Source organism: Macrotis lagotis, chromosome 6, assembly GCF_037893015.1.
Source record: "Macrotis lagotis isolate mMagLag1 chromosome 6, bilby.v1.9.chrom.fasta, whole genome shotgun sequence".
NCBI classification, from domain to species: Eukaryota; Metazoa; Chordata; class Mammalia; order Peramelemorphia; family Peramelidae; genus Macrotis; species Macrotis lagotis.
The window spans coordinates 27,230,304-27,250,979 of NC_133663.1; the positions used below are offsets into that span (position 1 = coordinate 27,230,304).

A 20,676-nucleotide genomic window follows, 5' to 3' on the forward strand; every position below is an offset into this window, starting at 1 on the left:
ATAGGTCTCAAGAGGGAGAAGGAAGATTACACTGAGATTGAGAACCTGGGAATCTGAAAGGATTGTGATAGTCTCAATAGTAAAGTGGAAGTTTAAGAAAAGAGGTGAACTTCATAGACCTGCTGACTTTAAGACATGTTGGAGATAGCCAGTTCAAAAACAATATTACAGGAATTATACAATGTTCAGCTGAAACTGAGGAGAAAGGCTGGGTATGAATTTACAAATCTGGCTGTCATTAGCATAGGAAGAATAAAGGAACTGATGAGACCAAAGAGACAGTGGAGGAAAAAAAGAAAAGGGGACCTAGATTAGAGCTTCATATTACATGGTCTTCATGTCCTTCAGCAAACTTCCCAGTGTTCCCCCTAAAGCATGAAAACTGGACTGAAAATAATGCTACCTATGTTCTTTAACCAAGAGAGACATAGGGCTACATGACAGTTCATCTGAAAAAAAAAATGGGTTTTGATTTCCGGCAAAATCCATATAAGTTAATAGTAATAAGAACTTAAGTGTTATTTTAAGAGAGACATAGTATCAACCATAAGGGAATGAATTATGCTGAAAGATCTCTGTACTTGCCCCTAAATAGAGAATACAGGCAGCATGGTGAACATCGGCCCTTTAATAACTATCTTTCAGTCCAAACATTCAAACAGTTCAAAATCCTTGAGTTCCCACTTTTCCTTCCTTGTCACAAAGATATTTGGTGATTTTATACAATGATACTGAAAGTCCAGAAAAAAACTACACAGCAGATATTCCCTGTCAAAGAAGAAAATAACCTATGGATGGTACACCAAGGAAATAACTTGATAGTGCCTCTTGGTAATCTTCACTTCCCTTTCTAAATTTTGACAAACCATTGCTTCATTAATTCTGCCAGAAGATTAAATAAAAATTATTGATCCATCTATTCAAACTATTACCCTTCCTCCCCCCTTTTAAGGCCACAAGTCTTAAAATTTATAAAAGAAAAGAAATCATGTTTTTTCCCCACATAAAACAGAATAGTTTCATGCAGTATTTTCACTTCATAGTCCATTCTGGCTATGCCCTTGAGGGAGTATTTTTTGATGGGTAATGGTAGATCACAATATAGCTTTGAAAATAACAGAGAGAATAGTCATAGAGACAGTTGATGTAAACATTTTAGGAATTATGGAAGGACTCTCTACCCTGCTTAGTGTCAGAAGGTATATAAGCAGACAGTATGTAATACCATCTTAAATAAAAATAATAACAGGATGGCAGAGCCAAGCAGGGAATTGCCCACATTTTCCCTCAAAGCACTTCAAATACCTTTAAATATTGCCTTGAAAAAATTCTAAAGTGGTAGAACCCACAAAAATACTGAATGAAACAATATTTCAGTCCAAGACAACTTGAACCATTAGCAAGAAAAATTGCCCCCCCAGGGGAGAGTAGAGCCCCCTCCAGCGCAGCCCAGACCCCAGCAGCACAGAATCAGCAGCAGCAGTTGCTTTGGAAGCTCTCAGTCCATGGATAGTAAAATGGTCAGAAGGAGATTACAAAGGTCTTTCTGTATCCCTGAGCAGAACTCTGGTGCTTTGCCCCAACTCAGATATGAGTGGAGATCTGGTGCCCCAGTGCCATGACAAGAATCAGAAACACCACAGAGCTGGCTGCTGCAGCAGGTCAACAATGTTCCTTACAGTTCCAAGGGAGAGCAGACCAGAAGAAGATAACAAAGTCAAAGTTTCTGCATACAAAACCTCTGAGAAAACTCCATATTGGTTTCAGGTCATGAAAGGGTTCAAAAAGAATTTTGAAAATCAAGAGAGATAGAGGAAAAATTAGGAAGAGAAATGAGAATGATGCGAGAAAATCATGAAAATTAAGACAGCAACTTAGTCAAGAAGATACCAAAAAAATAATATCAAAAACCAGTAAAGACCAGATGGAAAAAGAGGTCCAAAAAAAAAAAAAACCAATGAGAAGAAAATTTCCTTAAAATGCAGAGTTGACCAAATGGAAAAGAAATTCCAAAGGTCACCAAAGAAACCAATTCCTTAAAATATAGAATAGAGAAAAGGGAAGCTGGTAACTTTGTGAGAAATTAAGAAATAAAATAAAACCAAAAGGATGAAAAACTAGAAGAAAATGTGAAATATCTCATTGAAAAAATAGATTCAGAAGACCTGGAAAACCGTTGCAGAAGAGCTAATTTAAAAATTATTGATCAAGAAAAAAGAGCTTATTTCAAGAAATTATCAAGGAAAACTGCCCTGATATTCAAAAAGCAATGGTAAAACAGAAACTGAAAGAGTATACCAATCACCTCCTGAAAGAGATTCCAAAATAAAAGCTACTAGGAATTAGCCAAACTGAAGAGCTCCAAGGTCAAGGAGAAAATACTGCAAGCAGCCAGAAAAAAAACAATTCAAATATCATGGAAGCACAATCAGGATAGCACAAAATTTAGCAGCTTCTACATTAAGAGACTTAGAATATGATAATCAATCAACTACCCAGCAAAACTGAACATACTCTTTCAGGGGGAAAAGATGGACATTCAAATTTTCCTGATGAAAGGACCAGAGTTGAACAGAAAATTTGATCCTCAAATATGAGATTCAAGTGCAGCATAAAAAGGTAAAAAGGAAAGGCAAATCATAAGGGAATTAATGATGTTGAATTGCTTATATTCTTTTATTGGAAGATGATACTGATAACTCATATGAATTTTCTCATTTATTAGGCAGGTAGGAGGAGCTATAGACAAGTCATAGGTGGGAGTTGAATTTGAAGGGATAATATATTACAAAGATGGAATTAATTGGTGAGAGAGATGTACTGAAAGAAGGGGAAAGGGGGGAGGTATTTATCATAAAAGTGATAAGAAAAAGCTTTTGCAGTGGAGTGAAAGAGGTGAAGGTTGAAGGGCAGTAAGTGAGTCTTACTCTCATCAAAACTGGCTTAGAGAGGGAATAATATATACACAAGCAGTTGGGTATAGAAATGTATATTACCCAAAAAGAAATAGGAGGGGAAATGGAGAGGAGAAAGGTGGGGGGGGGGGAGATAGAAGGGAGGGAAGATTATAGGAGTGGGTAGTCAGATGCAAAACACTTTTAAAGAGGGACAGAGTGAAAGGAGAAAGAGAATAAATGGAGATCGAGGGGATAGGATGGAGGGTTAGCAATAATAACTGTGGGGAAAATACTGAAATAAAGATCTCATTTTTCAAACATAAAAGCTACTCCCCAATTGATAAATGATCAAAGGGCATGAACAGTTTTTGGATGAGGTTTTTAGTGATATCTATTTTAATCATTTAAAAATGTTCCAATTCATTATTGTTAGGAGAAATGAGGGTTGGAACAATTCTGGATTAGTTAATAGGATAGAAAGAGAGTTGACAAATGTTAGAGGGGATAAGGGAAAATGAGATTAATGCACTGTTGAAAGAGTTGCAAAATAATGCAACAATTCTGTAGAGCAATTTGGAACTATGCCTGAAGGACGATAAAACCATACCTACCCTTTCCCCTAGCAGTGCCGCTACGAGGATATATGGAAAAGGACAGATGAAAAACAGGAAAAAAGGACCTATATGGATAAGGATATTTATAGCAACTCTTTTCTGGCGTCAAGAACTGAAGTCCATCAGTTGGGGAATGGTTGAATAAAGTGTGGGAGGTAATTATGATGAAATGTTATTCTGTTATAAGAAATGATGACAGTATGCTCTCAGGAAAAATCATACATGAGCAGATGAAGGGGAAATGTACTATATACAAAGGAACAGCAAAGCTGAAGGATGATCAGCTGTGGATGACCTACCTTTTCTCAGTAATGCTGTGACTCAAGAGAACTCTGATGGACTCATGGTAAAAAAAAAATACTATCAGGGCAGCTAGATAGCACAATGGATTGAGCACCAGCCCTGGAGTCAGGAGGATCTGAGTTCAAATATGACCTCAGACACTTTAATAATAATTACATAGCTGTGTGACCCTAAGCAAGTCACTTAACCCCTTTGCCTTGCAGAAACAAAAAAGAAAAACAAAGAATACTATGCATCCCAAACACAGAGCGGATGATCTCTGAATGCAGATTGATGCATGCTTTTTTTAACTGTATTTTTCTTGAGCTTTCTCTTTTCTTGGTGAGGTTATGTTCACTCTTACAACATGACCATTGTGGTAAAGTTTTTCATGACTATACATTTCTAAACTATATCAAATAACTTGCTTTCTCAATGAGGGGGATTGGGGTGGAAGAATGGGAGAGAAGGTTTAAAAGGTGAATGCTGAAATTTGGTCTTGTGTGTAACCAGGGAAAATAAAATAAAAATGACAACAATAATAATTACCTGCAAAATTTTGTGAAGATTCATCCCTTTTCTCATTTTTACAGAGATACATGTCTATGAGCATGGGAGGAGAAAGGATAGCTTCTCATAGGTCCTTCAAAAGAGTGGATTTCAGTGCAATTCTTTCATGATTATGATGTGGACTATACAGATTTGGTGATGTAAGCACAATTACTGACTGTCATGCCACTAGATATCAAGGGAAACTATATCTCATACTAATTCCAAGGTCTAAAAAGCGCATGTCAGAGAGAAAAAAATATAGCCTGGCAGCTCAAAATGGAGACAGGCATAAAGGAAGGATTTCCCCCCACCTTGGAATAAGGAAATTTGAAATTGGAATAAATGCATTATATTATCTTCAAAAATAATTCAAATTACCTGAAAAATTCTTCAGTGCATTTAATTCTCTTTCCAAACTGTTTAAGGTTTGATGATCAGCAGCATCTTCAAAGAATGGTTCATTTTGTTCAGTTGCATCAAGGTATTCAATTTCTGAAATTTCTGAAGCAGCTCTGGAGATGGGTCGAGAATTCATGCTTCTTGGTCTTTGGTGCAGAGACACAGAGGTTTTGTACCTATTAAGAATTTTTTTACAAATTGGTATATTTACGGATGATGGTCTCCTGGAAATTTGCCCTAAAATGCAATGCAAAGAATTTGGATCATTATTATTGCTATCATAATCAATAAACATTGAGGATGATAATAAACATGCTACATGTATAAGCAATCAATAATTCAGTTTGGACAAAAGAGCTCATTAGACAATCACTTCTTAATTAACAATTTTATGGTTGTGAACCGCACATATTTCCTGTGGATCCTTCCAACCACAAAGCAGACTTCTAACCTAAATACACATACATATTTTTTTCTGTTGCTATGTTCACAGAAATCAGCCTTATTTTAACATAGCTTAATTTTTCGAAATTCTCACAATTTTCCTCCAATGCCACATTCTGACTTGGACAGTGTTTGGATTCTAAAAGGTTCAAGCACTGGGATGGAAGTTGTGACAGCTCTGCCACACTAGAATTGTTCCCCCACATTTCTCATGCAATGACTACTTATCTACTTTGGAAAGGCTCATTATGCGGTTGGCCTCAGGGTGATTAATTTTCAGACCAGAATTCATCTGTGATAGTCAGGCAGTGGGAGACCTCCAAGAGCTGGTTGCAGCCACCGGCATTTATCTCTGCCGGTCGCCAGCTCATAACTCTGCTCCTTCTGAGAAAGACGACCCACCACCAAGCCTTGCCTTCCATCCTGCTTCTATGATGACAATCCCCCATAACTGTCACCCAATTTGCAATGGGCAGTTCTCTAGACTTATTTTTCCTCTAGGTGCTGGTTGGTTTCATTCCCCAGTTAGAGTGAGTTCTTTGAGAGAAAGGACCGTCTGACTTTTTTGCTAATCACAAGGTTTGATTTGCTCTTCAGTCATTTTCAGTCATGTCTGATTCTTCATGACCCCATTTGGGGTTTTCTTGGCAAAGACACTGGAGAGGTTTGCCACTTCCTTCTCCAGCTCATTTTACAGATGAAGAAACTGAGGCAATCAGACTTCAGTAACTTTTCCAGGGTCACACCATTTGAGTTTGAGCTCAAGTTCTAACTCCAGGGAAAGAAAAAATGTTAAGAAATAATGAGGTGGCGCAGTGATTAGAGCATCAGCCTAGAGTCAGGAGAACCTGAGTTCAAATTTGGCCCCAAACACTTAATAATTGCCTGGCTGTGTGACCTTGGGCAAGACATTTAACCCCATTGCTTTAAATAAATTTAAAAAGAAAAAAAGAAAAAGAAGAAATAATCAGGATAATTTCAGAAAAACCTAGACAAAGCAACATGACTTGATGCGAAGTGAAATGAAGAACACCAGGAGAACATTGTATATAGTAACAACAATATTGTTTGATGGAAAACTGTGAATGACTTAGCTATTATGAGCAATACAATGATTCAAGAAAATGACAAAAGATTAATAATGAAGCATTACTACCCACCTCCAGAGAAAGAACCAATAGTTCAAATACAGGTTGGAAGACATGATTTTTATTTTCTTGCTTTCATTCTTTTTCTTTCATTTGAATCTTCTTGTACAAAATGACTACATGTGTAATAATAATGTAGAACATTTCCATATTTCTATATTGTTTACCCTCTCATGGAGGGGGTAATGAATGAAGGAAGTGAGGGAGAAATAGAATTTGGAACTCAGAACTATAAAATAAATGTTTAAAAATTGTTTTAACATGTGATTGGGAAAAATAAAAATATATTTTTTAAATATGAAAGTACTCTTTTTTCTGGAGGTGCCATCAATAGTTTAAAACTACCAAAGAACATTTATAGAACCTAACTGAAAAGCTAATCCTTATAATATTGTAAGATTATTTGGATTCTCAGAGTTTGATAAAGGTTAGAACTTCCTTTGGCAATTTGTAAAGAACTCATCATGTCCCTGGAATATGCCCAAATTCAAGTTAATAAACAATTAAAAGTGAAAAAGAGCAAAGAGAAATTCTCAATCAGACAGAGGTTAGAAATCTTTGTATGACCTCAGAAATATATTTATTTCCAAAGAAAATTTACTTAATTTTATGTAATTTATGTTTCACTAGTCAATTTGTGAAGGAAAAAAACAAAGAAAATAAAATAAAATTGGACATGGAATTATCTTACTATTTCTGGAGTCATTAATTGGCTTATATAAAGATGGAATCATTTTGAATGGTTTGTGCTATCAAAAAAAGGAAATATTACCATCTAGTGGCTAAAACCTGAAAAGCAGACATTCAACCAGAAGTGCAAATGTTTCTGAAAATATATAGGTATCTAGATTGGTGTAGGCTTTAACATGGTTGGCTGCTCATGTCAAAAAATCAAGGTTACAAGTCAAATGGTAACTTCTCTGTGCCTTAGTATGAATCACTGTGTCTGAAATAAATGCCCCTGAAGGTAATACTCCTGAGCCAAGCTCTGCTGGCAAAGCATTTCAGAAACTAGAGTCACCTCCACACCAGAATGAGCATTGGAGGAAAATTTCAATAAAGGCTAATAGAGTCAGGGTGATGAAATGTAAATAATAAAAATAGGAAATCAGCTATAAGATCATTGTTAATTTTTTAAAATAGTCATAACTTGCAAAACACACTGAAATTGACGAAATTTGTAAATATTCTAAATTAGCAAGAGATGAACATATTAATATCAAAGACATCTTCGGCTATGGAGTATAAAAAATTTGACAAAAAATTTGCTAGGATCCATTATAGCTCCATTATTTAAAATGTTAACCCAATACAAAAACTACAAATTAAACAATAAACCCAGACTTTAAAAAAAAGAATTAACAAAGACAAGACACTTGCCAATACTAATTTGGCTAAAATTATAATTAATGTACTCTAAGATTAGGTATGTAAGTCAATTGGAAAGGTTTATTATAAGGATTAAAAAAGTAGTCCTGTATATTAATATAAAACAGCTAATGAGAATGTGAGAAAATAAACTAAGATATGTCACACCCTGGTTTTGTGGGTTATAACACTAAGCATAACAATCTTGCTAAAAACTCAAAAATCTCAATCTCCACTGTGAATGGATGAAATATACAGTATTTTCTATCTGAAAATTAATTGTGATGAGAACAATTTTATACTATTTATATGAATGTTGACTATACTATTCTCTAAGCCAACAATCTACTTGGTAACTTTCATGATTTCATATATGCCAATTAATGAACATGAGATGACTTAGAGTTTAGAGATCTGGGGTCAAGTGGTATGAAGTGTGATGTAGTAGATAAAATGGTAGGCTTGGAGTCAAGAAGACTTAGGTTCAAATCCTGCCTCAGATATTAGAGGCAAGTATAAAAAATAGCAGGAAATAATTCAGATTTCCAGAACTGTGTAGGACAGTACTGGGTGACTCTGGGCATGTCCTCTTTTGGTTTCAGGTCCTCACCTTTAAAATGAGAGGGTTTGGGAGCAGATGTCCTCTAGAAATGAAATGAGGTATTATCTTAAAGTGTTTCATGCAGCCTAGCATACAACAGGTGTTTTATAAATGCTAACTTCTCTTTCTTTCCCTAAGGTCCCTCCCAATTCTAATTCTATGATCTCATGATAACTTGGGTAGGTAAGATTTTTGTGATACAATAAGGGATATATACAGTAGATTAAGAAAATAAAATCTATATTAATACATAAAAATTTATTCATTTGGATGGTATAGAGAGTAGTTAAAGAAAAAAGTATATAATGTTTGGATTTTGTTTTCTAATCTTAAATGACGCATATGGTACTTTATTAAATGATTCAGGAAGGAAAATAAAAGAATATTCAATCTTGGAAGCACTTCATCTGGCATACATATGCCTTGATGGAGAGACTCCCTCTGTAGATCTCTAAAGCATTTCCAATTTAGTGTTAGAAATTTAGAGATTTAGAGACCATGGAGAATGGACAATTATTTATTACAAACTCTTTTTTTTGTCAGTGCTCACAAATGTGATGCAATAACATGTACTGAAAAGAACCAAATATTCCAAGTTAAGAAGAAAAAGAAAATAAAACAGTCAGGGAGGAGGGCAAAAGGTCCCAGTAGATTTGCCATACAATTTTTCCTCAGAGATTGTGGCATGGAATTTTTTATTTTGTTATATTAAATTATGTTTATATTTAACAAATATTCTATCACATCAAGTCATCGTTTTGATTCAGTTTATTAGAAAGTGAATGTATTCTGGATTCTCATAACAGAAAATCCAATATATATGGGAGGTTTGAGGTGGATTTATTACTAGATATACAAAATGTTGTTTATAAAGAATAATTATGTATAATACAAGTTATGGCTATGGACAGGACTGAGAAGTATGATCTTATAAGTTTATGGAACCTTAATTTCATTTGCACATGAACATGATTAGTCTGAGCTTCCAGTTGGAGAAAGGAGTTTTGCACAGGAACTTGTCCATGAGCAGAGGCCCCTGAATCAATCATTTCCCCCATTGTGTGTGTGTGATGATTCATAAGTGGCTAGAAAGAGTTCAGCATGAGGACAGCCTCATATGCAGAGAAAGACCTCAAAACTGCCAAGAAGGAGTCAGCAGCCCTTCTTTAGAAACAAAAGACAGCACAATGGGAGGACCAACATTAGGCCACTGGAGCATGAAGGGCTCTCAGTTGAAAGCCCTTCGCTCCCACCCAAAGACAGTCATGCTTTTTAGGCACTGGTTTTTCATTTCTTCTTCCTCATCCTCAGGGTGCCAGTTACTCTTAAGAATTGGAATCAGGGTCCCTGCCTACAGTAATCCTTATCTGCTGTTGCTGACCTGCTTCAAGCTTAGACGTGCAATAATTGTGCCTGAGGATTAGGATTAAAGTCAGAAAAAGGAAATACTGAGTCAGAATCTGTCCATAGCACATCATAGTCAACCAGCATTGTTGAATCTGATGCTGTGTCAAGAGCCAGGAATCCAGAGGAGGGCAACAGCAGCAACATTACCACAGATGCCTTAGTTTCAAGGGGTCTAATGGGGGAGACAACATGCCAACAATGATAGAGAAACAGCCAAGTCCATCTGAGGGAAAGCCCAAACATCAAGGAGTAAAATTTCTTGCACAAGGTAAGAAAGGGGCTTAAGACTTGAAGGGAAGCCAGGAGAGAGGAGAGACTTCCAACCACGCAGGACAGCCAGGAAAAACATGCATTTGCATGATGGAGTGACTGGTGAGAGGAACAGAAAGGAAGCCAATGTCCCCCGATCACCAGGTAGGTGAAGGGAGCAAAGTGTACGTCAATAGTTCTATCTCCTTTGTTCTTGAAAAGGATCCACGACTTCAGGAGGGAATGCCTCTATGCTGAAGTGAACTGAATTTTAAGTGAGGAGCTCGGGAGTGGGGGCGAGAGGAGGTGCTGTGCAGTCACCAACCTTGCTCCCTCTTCCAGAGCCATCCATGGCCCTCCAGCCAGATAAAGGTCAGGATGACTGGAGATAGTCCCAGATGCAAGGGGAGGCCTTGGCCTTTTTAAGGTAAGGTCTTTCTCAGGTCTCAGTTTGAGGCAACACCTATTCAGTGATTAAAAGCTAGGTAAGAATTGAGGCAAAAAATCTGACCTAGTTTTCCTTCTCAAAAGAATTTTGGGAAGGGAAGATCCTCGGTTTCTACTCAGAGCAGAAACAATATTATTACTCACTTAAGCCAATGAGGCTTGGGTTGGCACCTACTATTGACCAATAAGTAAGAATCAGAGGGTTTTGAGTTTAAAGACTAAGACATGAATGGCCACGAAAGTCAACCAAGGATTTTAAATTTCATCCTAGACCTAACAAGGAGCCACTGGAAAGTTGTGAAGAGAGACATGAACTAGTGAGACCTGTTGGTGTTGTAGGGAGTTCAATGTGACCTGCAGTGAGGAGAGACTCAAGGCAGGGAGATTCACCCATAAGGAGTTTTTACAGTGGTCTGGGGTGGTGACAGTGCCAAGGAGAGAAAGGGAGGCAGGTGGTGGGGATGAAAGCATGCTGCAAAGATAGAAATGACAGGACTTAAAAACTGATTGCAAATAGAGAGTGAGAGGGAGGGGTCATGGATGACTCAATTGTGAGCTCAAGTGCCTTCAGGACTTGGACTTTGGGCACCTTTTTTTGTTGATGAGGGCCTCTTTTTATACCTATTTGCTTCATCTGGGAGGACCAAGGTTTTCAGGAAGCTGAATTTCAGGGAGGTAAGGCTTTCCTATATGATTCTCTACCATAGTTATTTGTGCACTTCTGTGTGTGCTAACTCTTTCTACTACACTGCAAGCAATGTGAGGGCAGGAACCATGATTCTTTGGTATCCCCCAGATGTCAAATCGAACTTTACTCACAGTAGATTGTGAATGATGTCATAAAAGAAATCATGCTTCAGACTGGGTTCAGTGTTTGGTTTCGTGGCCTCTAAGTTACCTCTAAAATCTAGAATTCTGTGATTACATGATTCTCTTTTTTTAGTTTGTTTAGGAGTTAAGTGGCTGGCCCAAGGCCACACAGCTAGGTAATTATTAAGTGTCTGAGACCAGATTTGAACCCAGGTACTCCTGACTCCAGGGCTGGTGCTTTATCCTGTGCCACATAGCCTCCCCTACATGGTTCTTTTTATAACCTAACAATAAAATAATTAGAAGTAATCAGCTACAGGTTTAAAAAATTAAGCAAACTTTAATCTAGAATGTTGGACTAGAATGTAAGTCTCTTGAGGACAGAGAAAATTTTTTCTTTGTATTCCAATTATATTATATATATATATATATATATATGTACCAGATTTATTTAATAAATTCTGAATAATTTAAATTAAAAGGACAACTCAGTGCTCCCATTTAATTGATGAGGAAAAATAAGACCCAAGGAAGTAAAGGCATTAAGGGAGTTAGCAGTAAAACTGTAACTACAATTCAGTTTTCCTGTCTCCTATCAAATAAGTGTTCACTCTAATCCAATATAATTTGATTCAACAAACTTGTATAAACCGCATGGTATAAGCAGGGTATCATGGTATATGAAATAAAATATGCTAAAACCCCTCAAGGAGTTTACAATCTAATCTCAGGAAAAAATTGAACTCCTTACAACAAAATTTCAGAGTTCAGGATTTTGAAATTAAGGGATGACTGATCTATGGTTGAATGAAATAGAATGGAGAAGGAGATCAAGGAACTTAAGAAAAATTAATAAACTAGAAAAGCAAATGAGTATAACACAGGGTGTAATTTGAAATAAAATAAAGTTAAAGGAGAAGAAAATTTCAGGAGGAAAACAATTCTGAGGAAATGCTCCATGAAGAAATGGCAATTGAGATGGGTTTTGAAGAAAAAGGCAGAAGCAAGAAAGGTGTCTTATGTTCCAGGCCTGGAGAATGTAGTGAAGGTACCAGCTTACGAATATAAGATGAATCTGTCAGGTTTGACTACAACACAGACTCCAAGCAGAAAAGAATGCAATTGTCAGAGTTAAATAAGGTTTGTGGAAGGCAACACATCTGAGGCCAAGTATCCTGTATTTTGCCCATAGCATTATCATTCTCTCTTGTTTATTGGTTTTTTGAGCTGAGGATTAGCATAGATGAACATGTTTTGGGTAATATTATCTTGAGAACTGTGTGAAGGAGAAATTGGAAAAGAGCAACAGTGAAGGCACGGAGACAAGTTACTACTATTATTAAAGTATTCCAGGAAAAAGGCAATAAAGCCCTACAAGTTCACCTTGTGAGAAGGGGGGCACTTTTGATTGATATTTTGGTGGTAAAATTAAAAATTAAAACTTAAAATTAAAATTTAAACTTGTAAACTGATTGGATATGAGGCATAAGAGAGAAAAAGAAAGTCAAAGGTGCTTTCAACTTTGAATAAGGATAATTGAGTGGATGATGATGCCATTAATAGAAAAATAGAATTTGGGAAGTAGGGTCAAGTTTAGGAGGTGAATGTTGAATTTTAGATAGGATAAATGTGATGTGACAGTGGGACATCTAAGACTGCAACACAGCGAGAGACTGAAAGAGACAGAGACTTGGGAATAAATCCCAAAGAAAGATTATTGAAGTCAGAGGAGTAAATGAAATTACAAAGGCTAGAATGGTGAGAGGAAAGAAGCAGGCTTAGGACAGAAGGCCTGGTAACTGTCAAATTGAAGAGGTCGGACCAATACAAGTCATTAAAGGTATCAGGTCAGTTTGAGAAAACCCAAGAAACATCAGGGTCTTAAAATCCAAAGGATAACTGGGGATCCAGAGAATGAAGTGCTTCATAAAGCTCGGTGTGGATAAATATTGAAAAAAAAAAAAGCTGTTGGATTTGGCAAGTAAGAGGCCAATGACTATAGATAGAAAAATTTCAGGAGTGTGAATTCAGAAGTCATATTGCAAAAAGCAAGGTATAAGGAAGTGAAAGACTGTAAACTATTCTTTCTAGAAATGAAACAATGAAAAGAATGAATGAATGATACAGAATAGCCTGAATGAATAGCTTTCAGGATAGGAAGACCTGCATATGGTAGGTATAGTAGGGACAAAGGGAAGAGAGAGGAGGAGAGAGATTGAAGGACAGAGAGTGAATTCTTTATGGATCAAGACTTTGATCTTAACAAGAAAAAGGTTCCCTTCATCCTCTGAAGCAAATGCATATATGGCCACCACTGATGAAGACAAGAAGTCCTGATGTGGAGAGGATGGGAGATGAAGAAGGTATGAGCTTTTAGTAAAGCAATTGGCTGACCCACAAGGTAATTCCATCATACAAAGATAGAATCAGAGATCTGGGAAATGAGATGAGAAATTTTGCCTCATTTAACCATGAGGGGAAGTAATACGATGTCAATGGAAAATTATTAAGAGGAATGTTTTGTAACAGTGAGGTCCCACCAAAATTCAGGGAATGGATTTATAGCAAGTCCAGTCAGCCCATAGTTTTGACATTCTTGAGAAGAGTTGGTTCACAAAGGAGAAGAAGATCCAAAATGTAAATGATATCAGAGGAGAAGGAGGAAGGAAGTGGAGGATAGCCCATGGCTAGAGATCAACAAGAAATAAAATGTCTTAATTGAATGTTTACCATAAAGGCACAATTAGAAGAAATTGAATCCACAACTAAATATAGATTCACATGAATGACAGTAGATTTAGAAAGAATGGTCAGAAATAATATTCAGAGAAATTTCAGAGTTCAGGATTTTGAAGTTAAGTGATGACTGATCTATGATTGAATGAAATAGAATGGAGAAGGAGATCATGGAACTTAAGAAAATTAATGAACTAGGAAAACCAATAAGTTATTAGAATCTTTTGTGTGGGGGAAGCTAGGTTGCTCAGTTGGTAGAGCAGTAGTACTAGAGTCAGGAGGACCTGAGTTCAAATCTAGCCTTAGACATTTAATAATTACTTAGCTGTGTGACCTTGCAAAAAAGGTAATGGGGTTAAGTGACTTGCCCAAGGTCACATAGCTAATTCTTGTTTTATATTTTAAAAACAAAAGTAAAACATCTTAAATCAAAGCAGTTAACAAAAAAAAACAAAAAATGCTCCTTGATCCAGCTATTCCCTATGATCTAACTTCCTTTCCATGACTAAATTTCTTGAGAAAGTGGTCTGTAACCTGTGCCTCTACTTTCTTTCTTTCTTCTCATTCTCTTTTTTACCTCTGTAATCTAGTTTCCAGTCTCAGAATTCACTGAAATAGCTCTTTTCCAGTTACGACTTATCTATTATCAGCTAATGACATTTTCTTAATCCTCATCTCTTCAGATAGCTCTGTAGACTGTCACTGTTGATCTCCCTCTTCCTCTTGATACTCTTATATCTCTAGTTTTTTTGTGTGTGTTGGTTTGCTTGTACGTGCATGTGTGCATGTGTGTGTGTGTGTGTGACAGCATGACACTGTACCCTTCTGATGTTCCTATCTGACCATTCCTTCTTAAGTCTACTTTGTTGTACTTTCCTTCATCCAGATCATGCCCACTAACAGTGGGCATCCCCCAAAGCTCAGTTTATTCTTAGCCTTCTCTTCTCCCTAAGCCATTCTGCTTAGTGATCTCAGGAGCTCCTACATATTCACTTGTCATTTCTAATTCAGATAATTCTCAGATTGATATATCCAGTCCTAATATGCCTCTCTTGACTTTCAGTCTAGAATCCCAATGGCCAAGTAGACATCTAAAATTGGATATCCAACATATGTCTTAAATTCAACATGATTTAGAACTGAAGTCATTATCTTTTCCCCTTAGACCCTTATCTTTCACTTTCATATTGCTATGAAGGACAAAACCATCCTCTGAGTTACCTGGGCTCATAAGATAAGTACAATTTTTGACTTCTCATAATCAATCACCATATCCAATCTGTTACCAAATCATGACAAAGTTACATTTGAAATATCTTTTAGATAAAGTCCCTTGATATGATGTGATATTTGTCCTTCATTCTTGAAGAAAACCATGACATTAGAGAGGCGATGCCATAACAAGCACATGAATTGGATTTGAGTGAGAGGATGCTGTGTCAAGTCACCAGCCTCACTTTCTCCTCCAGAATCATCTGGGTCCAGTGGTCAGATATGAATCAGGATGACTGGAGATAGACCTGGATGCGAAGCAGTCAGGGTGAAGTGACTTACCCAAGGTCACAGAATTATTAAGTATCGGGCTGGATTTGAATTCTAGATTCTCCTGACTTCAGGGCCAATGCTCTACCCACTGCACTATCTGGCTGCCTTTAAGATTGCTTTAAAGAGCTAAACAATGTGTATTTAAAAACTCACATGTTCTATTCCTAGACTCCTAATTCAGTTTTTTAGTCTATCCCTTTATTGGGGGGGGGGCTAGATTCAAACTCAGGTCCTCCTGATTCCAGGGCCAGTGCTTGGTCCACTGTGCCACCTACATTAATCAAATTATTACAATGACTTTTCTCCTTTTAAGACATGAAATAATACTATGTGAACTCTGATTCCAGTGTCTCCCATGAATTTACAAATAAAATAGCCTTGAGTTTAAATGTTCATTTATGCTTTTCTCACAGAAAAAATTCTCACATTCAGATACCATTATAGAATCATCCCATAGCATTATGGAAACATCCCATAACTCTTTGCATAAAACTATAACAATTTTTGCCAAGCAAATAGGAAAGAATGATTTTATTCAGTACCCAATACTACCATAGTAACATAAATATGGAGCCTACTTTAAGGGGGAAAAGTAGGCAACACGTAAATTATAACACTCAAATTCAAACTAATTTGACATAATGAATCCTTACCTACACACAGATAGCCATCATCCTGGTACAAAGCCTTCATCACCTAACATCTGGATTATTAATAATAAAAGCCTTTAACTGGTTTCTCTGTCTCTAGTCTCTTCCTACTCTTGTCCATTCTCTACTCAGCTCTCAAAGCAATCTTCCTCATGATGCCCGGGATCAAATAGAAAGTTTTCATTTCACTTTTCAAACCCGTTGTAACCTGAACCTTCTTATCTTACTATTCTTTTTACTCACAACTCACTCCCTCATCCTACGCATTCCAATAACACTGACTTCCTTGATCTTCACACATGATGTTTCTTTTCCCCCTCATCTGCCATGAATCTCCCTTCTCCCCATACATTTAAAGTCCTTCAAGTCTCAGCTAAAATCCCACCTTTTACAAGAAAACTTTTCTTATCCCCTTAATGTTGGTGTCTTCCTTTCAGAGTCAAATTTGTTTGCATACTGCCTTCCCCATTAGATGCTAAGTTATTTGAAGGCAGGAACTCTTTTGGTCTTTCTTTGTATCTGAAGCAATTAAGAGAGATATATAATAAATGTTTCTGACTTGACTTGAATAATTCCAAAATATCCAGAGGAAAAAATTTCAATACAAAAATCATTCAATTCTATTTCCACACCAACAGATGCCATTTATGTCTAAGAAATATCCTTACCCCTTTGAGGATATTGCACACCTGATACTTTTTTCTGGTTATTCCAAACAACATCCTCAACAACTGAGTCATCAGCATGTTCACTTAAACTACTCTCAGATACCCACTGTTCATTTCCTGAAATAAAAAAGGAAAAATAGAAATCTAGCATTAAACATGGAAAAACAATACATTCTCTTGATGTTTGCTGTATTACTTTTTAAATGGAATACATACCATTGTAGCCCAATTGATTTAGCTGTAAAAGTGTTATTTTTAATTACTAAATCTATATGTTGTATATTAAATATAAAATATACTAGGGTACAATACTAATATCAATAAGAATAATATTTTGCACAGATGATCCCTAAATATTTATTGAATCAAAACTGAAAATAAAAGATGATTTTTGAAGTTATTTTATATTTTTAAAAATATTGATAACGTTTTCAAAGATAAGTATTTATAAATCAATATATTTGTTTAAAATATATAATAAACATATATATCTTCATATTCCTAGTATATGGAAAATTCAATATATTAACTACATGTGAGTATATCTGAAACAAAACTTTCAAACTTAGCACATCTTAAATCATGGTGGAGAGGTGAGGAACAGTCAGGACAGAATATTTTATGCTTTGTTAGATCAACTCAGGGTATCTTAGCTTAATTGTTTTTCTTTGACACAATGGAGATCTCATTTTGGAGGAGAGGAGGAAAATGCCTAACATTTAAAGAAAAAAGCCAGCAAAAACATTTTAATTGTACTTTGTTTTTCAAGAGATCTATGAATTTTTTCAATTTTCAGAGATTCTTAAACTTGTCTTTTGAGGTAACCTGAGAAAAAGTGGAGGCTTTGGTACATTGATCTAATTATTACCACAACTTTTCTCCTTTAAGACACATGAAATAATACTATGTGAAAATTCTCTGATTCTAATGTTTCCTATGAGTTTACAAATAAAATAGCCTTGAGTTTAATTGTCCTTCTTATACTTTTCTCACAGAAAAAAATTTCTTGCTTTCAAGATAACATTATTGAATCATCCCAAAGCATTATAGAATCATCCCATAGCTCTTTGCATAAAAACATAACAATTTTTGCCAAGAAAATAGGAGAGAATGATTTTATTCATTACCCATTGCTACCATAGTAACTTAAATATGGAACCTGTTTTAAGGGAAAAAGTAGGTAACATGTAAATTATAACACTCAAATGCAAACTAATTTGACATAAACCACCCTTACCAGTGAGTGTAATCCTGTTGTTGGAAGGGCTGACCTCTGATCTCTTTGCCAGGTTTAATCTTAACTTTTCCTGAAGAGGGTTTTTACCAGAGACAAAGAATCTCTCAAGTCCTTTATATTGTTGAGTTATGGGCTTACTTCTGAGGGCAATTTTTTGTAACTAGGAAACAAAATATTTAACTAAACTAAGTTGACCACTTATCAACATGAAGAAATAGATTTGAATCAGAAACACTCAACAAAGATATAATAATTCAAAATAATCATTTGGCATGAGAAGGAGGACTTCAGAAAAGCTTGAAAGACATATATGAACAGATGTTAAATGAAGTGAGTAGAACCAAGAGACATCGTCAACATTAACAGTAACATTGTGTTATGATCAGCTGTGATGGACTTAGCTCTTCTCAGCAGTACAACAATCAAAGACAATTCTAAAACACATGATAGAAAATATCATCGATGTCCAGACAATATGGATTCTGAATGCAGAACAAAGCATAGTTTTTAATTTTTTTTAATTTGCTTCAAGTTTTATTTTTCCTTTTGTTCTGATTTTTCTTTCACAACACCACTAATAGGAAAATATGCTTAATATAGTTGTATATATATGCATATATATGATCTAGAGAATATTACTCACTGCTAAGGGAAGGGGGGATGAATGGAAGGGAGAAAAATGTGGAACTCAGTATCTTACAAAAATGCATGTTTAAAACTATTTTACATTTAATTGGAAAAAAATAAAGAAAAATCACATCAAAATACCAATGCTTTGGAAATAGTCATGAGATAACTGAACCATGGGGATATGGAGATTTCAGAGAAGAGAATATCCACTTCTCTTGGAATTATTGTTCTTATCTTTTTCCCTATCATGTCTTTTCCCCTTACTAATTACAAAGGAATGGTGAAAAGTTACCTTCTAGAGAATAATGCCTATACAAAAAAAGAATTCTGTAGATTTTCTAAGAAGAGCTTGTCCTGCACCCACTGCACTGCCTGGTTTCCACTCCCTGAAAAAAATATACCTTTGTCCAAGTTAAGCTCAGCACTTCTAATTGCATCACTATACTGTTAGCTCAGAGTTCTAACTAGAGAGCTAGAGGGTGGAGTAACTAACTTCTCCCCATGCCTTCCTTTATAGAAGATGGAAGCTGGACTCAACTCTCTCCACTCTGCATATGCTGGGACTGGTTTCAGCCCCATAGAACAAGAGGACTCTGTCCAAAGTCCACCAGGTCTCTTCTCTACCCCTTTCCTGTCTCTCTTTGTATGTTATCTCCGGCATCATTCCCTTTAGATTGTAAGCTCCTTGAGGGCAGAGACTTTTCTTTTTAGTAATCTGGCCCACAGTCAACCCTTATGTTCACTGACTGAATTGGATCAAATCATTACCACATTTAAAAATTATCTAGGTGAAAGGAATGTGAGTTATGAAGCACATATTCTTGGGAATTAGGATTAATTTCTTTACACTGTGATTGATGACCTAGGGTGTATGACACTGTTCACACAGTGTATGAGAATACATTGAAAGCTACCATGCTTCCAAGAAGAAATAAGAACTGTATCAGGGAGGATGAGTAAACAATTAACTATGATGCAAAGATTCAGGTTTTGTGCTCTGAGAAATTTGAGGGACAGGAATGAAAAGGGTCCAAGAAGACTTTCTAGAGAAGATGCTACCAGAGGTGGTCCTTGAGGGCAAGGAAGGACAGCAGCCAGCCATTCTAAATATCAGGTTAAGCCTCACCAAAAATAGATACAAGAGAGGCTAAAAATGGGAGTTGAGAATAGGGACTTCGGTCTTTAAGAATGCTTAAAAATAATTTTTTGAGAAAAATGAATCAAAAAAGTCATCTACAATCTCAAAATTCTATGATCACATTAAAATGATGCTAATGTATAGTTGTGATTTTGTATAACGAGTCTACAATAACTTGTATCATTATGGGAGCCAAAAAAGTGCCTTCAAATGGATGGTTATCCAGAGATTTAGTTTTAGACACATTTACCACCTATAGTTTAGCCATATTTTGTCTATACTCAGACAAATACTTCTCACTACATTTTTCCCTCTTTGGCTTCAGCCTTATTTACTTATTGACTGGTGTCTGAATGCCATGAGCAGATGGCAATGCAAAAGCTAAACAAAACCCACTATGGCAGCACTAGTAAACCTAATTAGATCTTATGTAAATTTACTGCTTGTGCCAAATACTGAAGGCTTCAGTTTATATGTAGTGTCCATAGCTTACTCAGAATCCAAATGGGAAAAACATCGTTGGATTATTGTGTGCAAAGATTCATTTTCAAAAATGGTGACCTTTTAAAATTCTTATTTCTAGAAAAATAGAGGCCAAAGAAAATTAGAATCAGATGTGCATATTTTAGTAGATACAGTCTTGTTCTTAGGTAAAAATAATCTACTTCAAACAAGCAGAGTATTTCAGAAGTCAGTTTCAAATAACCTTAATATTTCATTAAAAATCATGCTTTAATGAACTTAATTAGCAGTTAGTAATATATCTTCAATGTTCTATTTCCCATGACATATGGAATTAGAATTTCAGAGGACTTTAGAAGTCATTAATCTCTACATAATGATTATATTCCTTT

The 20,676-nt window shown here is 35.9% G+C and overlaps 1 protein-coding gene across 1 annotated transcript in view; it reads right to left on the reverse strand.

Moving 5' to 3' along the window:
* Positions 1-20,676, reverse strand: part of ZBBX (zinc finger B-box domain containing) — a 109,390-nt gene that overhangs the window by 18,765 nt on the left and 69,949 nt on the right. The window contains exons 11-14 of the mRNA XM_074192722.1: positions 19,000-19,070; positions 18,055-18,214; positions 16,818-16,934; positions 4,724-4,981 (exon numbers count right to left, since the gene is read on the reverse strand). Of these exons, the coding sequence (XP_074048823.1) occupies positions 4,724-4,981; positions 16,818-16,934; positions 18,055-18,214; positions 19,000-19,070 (606 nt within the window). The remainder of the gene's footprint in view (positions 1-4,723; positions 4,982-16,817; positions 16,935-18,054; positions 18,215-18,999; positions 19,071-20,676) is intronic.